The following is an 11208-nucleotide window of genomic DNA, read 5'->3' as shown; positions in this document are numbered from 1 at the left end:
CATTAATCCAATTTGAGTACCTCCACGACCGAGATATATAATGCAATATAATATCTATTGATATCAATATACTTCCTCCAGTCCTATGTAACGAGTTTAAAAGGTCTAGCATATCTCAAATTATTCAACAAAAACTCACCTAAACCCATGTATCGAAGCCCGTGTAGCAATCGTCGAGTCACGTGACCCATTTTCCGAACCTCGTTAGATACTAAAGTGTCGGATATGAAGTCTACAAAATGAAAGAAATAATGAAGAACCTTGGCTCCACCATGAACAGAATGCATATAGCCACCACCATGAGAAACCTTTAGGCAGTATGACAAAATTTAACCCACATTTCAAGCATAGCAATCTCCTAAGATGTGTATAATGTATATCAATGATAAGTATATAAGTTGCATTTGGACGCCAAACTTGATCCACAGTTTTTGTAAGTGAGAATCTCATCCAACTTATGGAGTCACTACTATGATTAGTCTAAAAATTTTGGTACATCAGAGTTGCATCTTCTTCCTCTATTAGCTTTCTACCTGAACCACCATCGTTGCGCCATTGAAAGAGGAGTATTGAGGAACGGGGCATAGCGGTTGATCAATGGAGAAACAAACCTCCCGATATTCGACCAGGCGCTACGATGATACCCAGAAGTGACAGGAGCGTGATACATGAGCTTTAGCAGCTGTTTTGCAAGAACAAAAAAAGTGATTCACCAACTCTATTTTTTAACATGAACACAGAATAAAAAGTTTCAAGAGAAGCACCCTGAAAGATCGTCACCAGCCTATTCATGAGTTTATAACATCAAATGAGATCATCAACATACCAAATTGTTCGTTACAAATTCAAGTCAATTCCAAGCTCACCGCTAGCAGATATTGTCCTCTTTGGGTTTTCCCTTCCGGGCTTCCCCTCAAAGTTTTAAAACGCATATGCTAGGGAGAGGTTTCCACACCCTTATAAAGAATGTTTCGTTCCCCTCTCCGACCGATGTGGGATCTCACAGAACAAAGAATATGCTATTATGTTAATGATTACTACAAAAGCAAGAGACACACCTGCCAGTACATGAATGCATGTAAGAAGTTGCGTTGCCACCTGCAAAACATAAGTTTGAAGAGATCAATGAAGGGAAATGAGCATTAAAAAGGATGTAGAAGAAGTTGAGAAGAGCCAAAAGGAACTAAAAACTGACGAAAGCAAGGAGATGATTAGGAGGAAGCCAAGTCCAATCTCAGCCTGCGAAGATAGGATGCTGAGAGTAGTTGAATTTGACTCCACCCATACGCAAGGCTCTTCCAAATATTTCCTGCATCAAATTAGAAACCGCATAAAAGCATAAGATACTTGCACAGGGAGAACCTGATACGTTGTTGCTATGAACTCGAGCGATAAAAGTAGTCGACAACAAGATTTTAAGCACACAAGAAAAGTAAGAGTCAATACACATTCATCTATTTTGACAACTCATTAATTCCCTCGAGAACGAATTATGTGTCTCCTATTAATACTATTCAGCTTCCACATTTGTAATTAAAGGAGCTTTAATCAGATCTATTATCTCTTTCCTGTACGTATGCCACTTAATTTCTTAGTATATCCTTCTCTAGGCATAAGGAAGAAAATGTGGGCACCTTCCTCTCCATAAAAGCAAAGATGGAAAATATAAAATGAAGAACAAATGCAGTCCTCATCTAAGAAGCTTGGACACTTTCGTTCGGCCAGCGTGCTTGTGCATGACACATGTTGACCACTTAGACACTCTATCAAACACTTGTTAGTGCAATATATGTGGTAGACACTAGTTGTACAAAATCAAAATAGGTTCACCATTTACTAGACATGAATCAAACATTTCCTTGTCGTGTTCATGTTAAAGATTTTAAAAAATGACATGTTGTCGTGTATGTGTCATATCCGTGTCTCATATCCGTATTTGTGCTTTCTTAGGTGTTGACTGTAAGCAGGTTTTTTTAGGGTGAATCAGAATCAAAGTGGAATAAATAAACTGAACTGAAAAATTGAGAACAGGCTACCTGTATAAGGACGAACGTGCAAAATTACGCCTAAGAAACTTTGCAACGTGTTCAAGAGCCCGACACAGGATAGGAATTAAAGCAACTGCATTAACCAAAAAAAATGTTACCGCACAAGTGCGAAAGATGAAAATAATTACATGAATGAAGTCATACAGTGATATCATAAGAAGATCAATACATAAATAAAACTTGAATAGCGAAGCTATGCTTACATTTAAGACAAATATTTGAAGTCAAAAAGGTGACACAGTAAATGAAGTAAATGAAATCTTTTGTTGCAATTATGGACTGGAAATAGGTTTGCAACGCTTGCAAATTCCACGCCCTGGGCTTCTGCAAACATTAAAAAATTAATAATTCAAGATAGAAAGACAACAGATAAACTAGATGGACACAAAGGAGCTGTTTTTTTTTTTCTTCGTATTCTCGAGGACAATAACCCGAGCATTTTCTTTTCTTCAGATAGGAAGAATTCAATCGATTTCATGGAATGGAAATGAGGCTTGTTAAATTAGTACAGAGGACTTACTCCGTATAACGAGTACAAAGAATATAAAGAAGAACAAGTTATGCCCATAAAAGATAGCCTATATGCCCTCTGCGAAAGATTTTTGGGTGTTAGGGGGAAAATTGCAAGCACAGCTACAATAAGCACCTGCAGAAGAAAAGAGAACAACTTTTAAGGATGGAGCCCAAAATGATAAATATAGTAAAAAAAATGGAAGCAGTTCAGAAAGATCCATAACCACGAGCCAATACTATAGAAAACCAATATATTTTTATGAACATACCTTCGTATATGACATTCATGCTCGAATTTGAAATAATGTTCATGACTTTTCAATAAAGATTTTTATTGGAGGCTTAAAGTTTCCCCGAAGGAAAAGTAGCTCATGGACAATGGTCACATATAACCTCTACAATTTGATGACTGAAATCTACTATGGATGAACTTTCCATATGTAAATTAATCCTCCAGGATATCACAAAGTCCAATAGAAAGTCTTTTGTTTGCAGTTTACCCAAAAGCGGGACAGTTGAAAATCTCGATCGAGGTAAAAAAAGACATCAAAACTTAAATTACTAGAGAAAACCCGGAAGTAAATCTTGGAGAAAGATCAGGGCAATGTCAAATAATAACTCATTAAGTAGACGAAATAATGCACATCGTACCCTTCCTATCTAGAGGGATTCAAGTGCATAGCAAGCGTGCACAGGCAGACGCAAACAGAAGTCAGTTTTGGTAATGATGGGGATAGCTCCACAAAGAGAGAAGGAAAAGCGTTTCATATACAAATAGGATATGGCGGTATGTGCCAACTTTTTTCTACAAAACTTACGAGAGTTACATTCATCTTTCGGAAATGATGGATTGAAAGTTCATATAAGCTTTCATAAAACCAGCAACTCAGATTTAAGAAAAAAATGAAAATACATAAATAACATTGTGATGAAGAAATTTGTAACTTCGTGTGTGTAGCCCTCAAATATTCTGAGGATATACCACACAATGCAAGATCATGTAATGTAAGTAAGCATGAACTAAACTAAACCTACCCATGCATTGACAGAAAACTGGATCGTTTGTCGATCCCAGCGCAACGGACTTGGATTAGCACCTGCACTTGCAGACGTACCTGAAGTCCTAGTCGTTGACCCTGCATTATGAGGAATGCATTATGGAAATGCAATCAGGTAACTTCACAACGAACATTAAAATATATCTAGATCTAATCTAAACAGAACTTTTACCTGAACTTCGTGGTCGACTTCGGTCATTAGTAGGAGGGGGTGCTGCTGAAGATGTTGCTGAAGGTCTGGATGACTGAGTTGAACTACTTGAAGACATGGCCTCTACCACAAGATCGGGATCCTGTTTCGACAAGCAAGGAAAAGAAGCATAAGGCAAGAATTTAAAACACATCCAAGAAGACATTTGAATTCTCAGCAGCCACCAAACAGCACAAATTCTATAAAAGAGGACAGTTAAACAAATACCCCATTTCTCAGCTTATACAAAACCAGTCTAAATTTTTAGCTAATTGACTTGTAATTGAACTTGAACATCCTCTCTCAACTCCAAGAACCCATAAATCCACAAGAAATCTCTAACTTTAAAAGAGAAAATTCCCGATAAAAGTTGCACTAACAGTAACATTCCACAAAGCAGAAACTAGCGACAAACAACAAAAATTTAAGCCACATCTCGAAATCCAGAACTCAACGCCAAATAGCTTAACAATTACCGAGTACGGAGTCAAAATTGAAGAATACAACGATACCCAATTCGAAAACAATCAAAAGGGAGAGAACCCACGATGTAACGCTGGTAGAACTTGCGCTTGTAATGGTCAACAACGTCGGGGCGAGAAGCCATGTGAGGAGGGATCAGAATGTTGGACCAGTAATCAGCCCATTTGGGATCGTTCTCGTAATCGTATGCTGCCGCCGCTGCTCTCTTCAGCCTCTGTGGATCCTCTCGTTCTTCTGCCATTCTTCGTTCTTCGTTCTAAGCTGTCTCCTTCACTACCAGGTGATCCTGTGCTTCTGGAAACAAGATTTCTCTCGGCGAGAAAGTAGAGAGAAATTAGGTGCCGATTTACTTTCCACTAGGGAGCATAGATTCTCTTTCCCATTGCTGAAGAAACGGTGTCGTTTTAAATTAATTGAAATATTTCATAATTTTTTCCTTTTTCTTTGGTCGTCAATTATATTTAGTTAAAACATTGTCTTGTTGACCAAAAAAAATATATATATATAAATAAATAAAACTAAAAAAAAATCACATTTTCTCATATTTGTTTGCATTCGAGTTTAAAAAAAAAAAAAAAAAAAAAAAAAAAAAAAAACCCAATTTTTATTTTTACAAAATTGCAATATTTTTAGCCTTTAAAGTTATAGTTTTATTTAACACCTTAGCCTAACAACTTGTTCGAAAATTAGCCTAACAACTTGTTCGAAAATTAGTATGTGGGATCTCACCATCCACCCGATTGGGAGCCCAACGCCTTCATTGGCCCACCACCTAGTACCTAACTCTCATTTTCACAATTTTTTCTTATAAGAAATGATTCGCTCCCTCTTCAACCTATATGTGATCTCACCATCCATCTCCATTGGGGCCAGCTTCCTCCTTGGCACACTGCTAGTGATATTGTTTTTTTTTTTTTTTTTTGTTTTCCCTCCTGAATTTTTCCTCAAGGTTTTAAAACGCGTTTGGAAGAATTTCAACACCCTTACAAGTAATGTTTCGTTTCCCTCTCCAACCGACATGGACCTCATATTCTATTTCTCATCCCGGATAAAAAACAATACGAAATCTTAAACTCAAATCTCTCGGCCCTTGAAACTAAACAAGATATGGGGAAGTAAATTCATCCCAAAAATCAGACATGATGCCAAGAAAGAATCATTCTTCAAAATTCATATACTTACCACTGAGAATAATTGTAATGATTGTACAAAGAATAGTTCATCCATCTGTAGTTACTCCTCAAAATTGAAAATATAATGAAATGGAGAACAAGCTTTCAAGAACAAAAGAAAACTAAGATGGGAAAAAATGAGCAGAGATTTACAAAGAATTGAACGGTAGGACCTGATTCCAGCTCCAAAATCTGCAACACATGTAAAACGAGCTTCATACACACATATCAGACGTGCCGGGATCGATTATTAGGCACCGATGGACTTTGATCTCTCGATTCTCTACTCCAGCTACTCTGACTTCGACTATAACTTCGACTCCGATCTCGATCGGAGTAACCATAACTGTAATCTTGACTGCCAAAAGCCATTCTCTGAAACATTCTAATCTGAGCAGAATGTTCAGCTGAATCAAACACTTCACTCTGTCCAGGTTTCACCCCATTTGAAAGATCTGACATTTCATCTAAAGAGTCTAGAGCTCTCACCACCTGATGCCAAAACAGTTCATCTTTATCTTAGTTTTCTTTTCCCTCTAAGTTGGAACTTTTATGAATGATTTGAAGATGATACTAACCTGACTCATTCTTGGCCTCTTTACGGCTGAATGACGAACGCAGGCAGCGGCTGCTTCGATCATTCGGAACATTTCTCTGTCGACATAATTGTTGTCTAGCCTTGGATCCACCAATTCTTCAAAGTTCTCATCCTCAATAGCTTGTGCCAGCAGCGGTCGAGCCTGCAGTTTCCATGGAGTTTAATGCACAAATAAATTTCAACTCACGTACTTAGTTTGATTCTTCCAAAAACTCGTAATAGTACGAGTTACCTTACCCCAACCGGAGTTACTAATTCCTTTCTCATGGTATATTGAGGCATATTATGCATTATCAAGCCAAAAGAAAAGATTAAAAAGATATATTGTAACAACACAGGTCTCTGTTACACATCGCCGTCAGTCTCACGGTTTTAAAATGCGTCTATTAGGGAGAGGTTTCCACACCTCTATAAGGAAGGTCTTGAGAGAGTTCGATAATTCAACACTCCGAAGATCGAATACCCATTTCAGCTTTCTTCATTATTGCTTTGTTTCTTTTTTATTCTTTTAAAGAAGCAAAAATAGAGGTGAGATCCCATATTGATTGGAGAGGAGAACGAAGCATTTTTTATAAGGGAGTGGAAACCTCTCCGTAACTAATGTGTTTTAAAACATTGAAAGGAATCCCAGAAGGGAAAACCTAAAAGAGACAACATCGGCTAACGTTGAGCTTGAGTTGTTACACTCTAAGCTTCAGTCTTACAAGTTGCCTATTTATATAGCAAGAAAGAAGATAAGATACAGACGACTTACCCATTCAACTAAGCTCTCATCTCCTAGAGGCTGAGAAGAATCTACAGACTTGCGACCAGTAATTAACTCCAAAAGTACAACCCCAAAAGAGAAAACATCAGATTTATCAGTCAATTTCCCACTTGTTGCGTACTCTGGCGCCATGTATCTGAACAGATTAAGCGTTGTTGTTTGAAAGTTTTAAAGAAAAAATAAGCAAGAGTAAGCCAGCACTTTAGTACTTAAAGCACGGCTATCAAGAAAAGAGAGTGCATAAGTATAGCAACTTGCTCCTAAGAAAATGAAACATGAGTACTCTTAGTGACATACCCAAAGGTTCCCATAACACGAGTCGTTACATGAGTCAGTGAATCCAATGCCAATTTAGCAAGCCCGAAATCTGCGACCTGTTAGCGGTAGAGCACACGATATCAGAAGCAAACGACGAAGAACTAAAAGTGCAAACAGTTGGGGAAACATCAGACTACACCTATCACGAGCTTATGTTAGTCCTCAAGAAGTTCAATCAAATCAGATTGCTAACACTAAATAAAATCCTTTCCAGCCCAAGAGAAAATGACATGGCCATTCCATCAGAATGTCTGATGATATGAAAAAAAAAATTGTGAAGGCCTGTGATTGATGGGGCAGGCAGTCTTTTTGCTTGTTCATTGTAATCTCTATGTTTATAATGGAAAATGCTTTGGTTTTTTCTAAGCATAATTCACAAACTATAGTTTTGGTGGCAACAATTGTCACAGCATCTCAAAGGAATTCTAGCAAATTACCTGAGCTTCGAAGTTGATATCAAGCAGAATGTTAGACGATTTAATATCCCTGTGAATAATGCGTGGATGACCTGGTAAGAATCACCATAATACTGAGAGGAATAGTTGAAAAATATTTAGAGAAGTCAAAGAAGAAATCAAATGCTTGGAGAGAAGACCTACGGTTACTAAAATCTAACTAGATTTCTTTCGAATGGAAGCACCATAACAAGATATGTTGATGAGAATGATGCAACTACAGGACTAGTTCACATCGATTGGAGAGGGGAACGAAACATTCTTTACAAAGGTGTGGAAACTTCTCCCTAGTAGATGCATTTTAAAAACCTTGAGGGGAAGCTCGAGAGGAAAAGCCCAAGAGGACAATATTTGCTAGCGGTGGGCTTGGGCTGTTACAAATGGTATCAAAGCCAAACACTGGGCCCCAAAGGGGAGTGGATTGTGAGTTCCCACGTCGATTGGAGAGGGAAACGAAGCATTTTTTATAAGGGTGTGGAAACCTTTCCTTAGCATACCCGTTTTAAAAATCTTGAGGGAAGTCTAAAAGGGAAAGCCCGAAGGACAATATTTGTTAGCAGTGGGCTTGGGCTTGTTACGAATATACTTTACTGACAATGTCCAAAGGGAGAAACTTACAATCTTCATGTAGGTAAGCGATTCCACGGGCTGCACCAGAAGCAATTCGAACACGTGAAGCCCAAGCCAAAACTGTCCTGTTTTCACCTAAAATTAAAATTTTCCATCAGTATTGTTGTTGTTTTTCTTTACAAGGGTATTATGCAGCAAACTATGTAGAAAAAAAACATTGAGAAAGCACCACAGTGGGCATGACATTAGCCATTAAGAGACAAAAAAGCAAGATGTAAGAATTCTCAAGACATTTCAACAGCATTCATAAAGTATATCTTACCGTGCAGATGATAATGAAGGGTATTGTTTGGAACATAGTCATAGACAAGCAATCTTTGATGGTCAGAGATACAGTAACCAACCAGGGAAACCAAATGTCGATGGTGTACTCGGCTAATAATTTCAACTTCAGCTCTGAACTCTCGTTCTCCCTGTCCACCACCCACTTTAAGTTGTTTAACGGCTACATCTCGTCCATCTGCAAGGGTGCCTCTGTACACACAACCAAATCCACCTTCCCCCAAAAGACTATTCAATGAAAACCCACTTGTGGCCTGGTGTAACTCTTCATAAGCAAACGATCTTGAATTACCTACTCCACCTCCTTCTGATGAAGCATACTTGAAATCGCTATCGGTTCCAACCACATTAGCTAAAGAATGGGCTCTTAGGAAAAAGGCATCTGGAGATATATGAACATTCATCAGTATTCATAATGTTATGGCAACTCTCCAAATAATTCTTCAAGGGAATTGATGCTGTGGTGCCATGTAGCCCAGGCCAGTACAACAGAACGATATTAAGATTCAGAGTTCAAATGCAGTACCTGAGTTTTGGGAGGAAAAAGGAGAAGGCACGGTGTAAGGGATATTCTTCTTTCTTCTCTTCCGTTTCTGAACAAACCAAATTGCCATGATAACAAGACTCAGCACTAGAACACCAACCACGCTGCCAACTGCCACAAATGTTCCAGTGCTGAAACCCCTTTTACCAGTGGTTGGGGTATTTGTTGCAACACTGGTACCATTGATTATTGGAATTGGCCGTTCTGGTGTAACAGAAGTTGAAGGGGTAACAGGACTTCCCCCTGATGAATTGGTTGGAGAACCAAGATCACTAACTGGAGGAGGAGCAGATGATGAAGGGACTGAAGAAGGAGGGGGCGATGGTACTGTAGATCTTGGTGGAGGGGAGCTATGATCAGGAGGAGGAGGAGATGCCTTGTGGGATGGAGGAGATACTTTCGGTGATTCTCCTGTTGATGAAGGTGGCGTTGGGACATTAGCTGATGGAGGAGGAGAAGGTGAAATAATATCAGGGGGAGGGGGAGGGGGAGTAGAAGGTGGAGGTCTAGGATTGGATAGAGGAGGGGGAGAACCACCTGCTGGTGGTGGTGGTGGCGGAGGTGATAAATCAGAAGGGGGAGGTGAAGCTTCGGGAGGAGGAGGATAGGAAACGGATTGTTTTGGGGGAGGAGGTGATGCAGAGGAAGGTGGTGGTGATGTTGATGAACGTGGTGGTGGAGAGGTTGATCTTGAAGGCGGTGGTGGAGAGGTCGATGTTGAAGGCGGAGGTGCAGAGGTTGATGTTGAAGGCGGTGGTGCAGAGGTTGATGTTGAAGGCGGTGGTGCAGAGGTTGATGTTGAAGGTGGTGGTGCAGAGGAGGATGCTGAATGTGGTGGTGGGGAGGTTGATGCTGAAGGTGGCGGCGGTGAGGGCGAAGATTGCGGAGGCGAAGACGGTGAACCAGCAAGGGGTGAAGGAGGGGATATTGGTGGTGCAGGTGGTGATGCTATCAATGGAGGAGAAGGAGGAGGAGCATCAGAAACTGCTGGTGGTGGTGACTGAGGAGGCGGAGCTGAAGAACTAGAAGATGATGAAGGAGGTTCACCAGACTGATTAGGCTCAGAAGATGTAGGAGATGAGGAAGATGTGGCAGACTCCGCCGGAGAAGGAGAAGGTGAAGCCATAGTCCAATTCACAGGTCCTTAAACAAGCACAAAATCCAGTACACTACACTTCCATTCCCGATTCGAAAATCATTTTAAACATAAACCTCACAATGTAATCCAAATCCATATCACCAATCTCATCCAAATCGCTTCAAATTGACAGAATCCACAGCAAAAACACTGAATCAGTATACCCTAAACGAAGAACTTCAAACAAACTCCAACAAAAAACCATGAAAACAACAATCCTCAAATCTGAACTAAAAGAACACCAATGTCGAATTCCACAAAATGCAGCAACCACACATCAGTAAATAGTCAGAAACTGAAAAAACAGAGCTCGTACCTGTCGCTGAAGCGACGAAATCTCCCTCCGGCGACCAAGTTTCGAAGTTCGAAAATGGAATCTGTAAAGTCCACTCAGTTACCGCAAAAATATTTGGTTCTTCAGTGGATCATAGAGCGGGCGGTTTCAGAAAACGCGGGGGCGACTTGCTGGAGCCAATCTTCAGCTCGCACATGCAGAGGGGGAGGCCAATGAACGGATTAAGCGTTGCTATCAAACCAAATCAAAATCTCTGTTTGCAGTAGCATCATCACTTACCATTTATTTCCATCTACTTTTCATCTTATACTCAATACTTTTTTCTCTTCCATCTTTATCACAAAACAACAACAACAACAACAAAAAAAAAAAAAAAAAAAAAAGAAAAAAAAAGCAATCGTCAATTATTGTTCTTGATCTCTGTTATCTGTTCTTCCGGAAAATGTTCTAAGCCAAAGTTGAGTTAAATTCCTCGTTTAATTCTTCAAACTCAACTTTTAAAAGTGTTTATATGTTTTTTTATATTTTAAAAATTAATTAATCTGTTAAATATAAATATAAATTTTATAAAAACTAAATTTAATAATTTTGAAAAAATATTTTTTTTTTATAAATTATGTTCATAGTCATACATATTTAGAATTTAAAAATAATTAATAACTTAACTGTGAAGTAAATTTCAATTTCTTTATATACAAATTTCAAGAAAATAAAATAA

At 39.0% G+C, this 11208-nt stretch overlaps 2 protein-coding genes across 2 annotated transcripts; both read right to left on the bottom strand.

The window, feature by feature from the left end:
- Positions 1-320: 320 nt before the first annotated feature.
- LOC111809461 (dihydroflavonol 4-reductase/flavanone protein) lies at positions 321-4660 on the bottom strand. Its single transcript, XM_023695926.2, has 9 exons — positions 4357-4660; positions 3792-3912; positions 3597-3697; positions 2569-2694; positions 2252-2372; positions 2037-2121; positions 1196-1309; positions 1059-1098; positions 321-682 (listed from the first exon to the last, which is right to left on the bottom strand). Exons 1-9 carry the CDS (start codon positions 4531-4533, stop codon positions 530-532), a joined length of 1038 nt encoding a protein of 345 aa, XP_023551694.2. The 5' UTR covers positions 4534-4660; the 3' UTR covers positions 321-529.
- A 695-nt stretch (positions 4661-5355) lies between these two features.
- On the bottom strand, positions 5356-10845 carry LOC111809265 (proline-rich receptor-like protein kinase PERK8). Its single transcript, XM_023695698.2, has 9 exons — positions 10512-10845; positions 9040-10314; positions 8494-8895; positions 8220-8306; positions 7584-7654; positions 7126-7202; positions 6817-6964; positions 6043-6204; positions 5356-5956 (listed from the first exon to the last, which is right to left on the bottom strand). Exons 2-9 carry the CDS (start codon positions 10181-10183, stop codon positions 5693-5695), a joined length of 2355 nt encoding a protein of 784 aa, XP_023551466.2. The 5' UTR covers positions 10184-10314; positions 10512-10845; the 3' UTR covers positions 5356-5692.
- Between the last annotated feature and the right edge of the window lie 363 nt (positions 10846-11208).

Source organism: Cucurbita pepo, chromosome 13 (assembly GCF_057944985.1).
Source record: "Cucurbita pepo subsp. pepo isolate OVF chromosome 13, ASM5794498v1, whole genome shotgun sequence".
NCBI lineage: Eukaryota > Viridiplantae > Streptophyta > Magnoliopsida > Cucurbitales > Cucurbitaceae > Cucurbita > Cucurbita pepo.
This window is presented reverse-complemented; position numbering and strand designations above follow the sequence as displayed.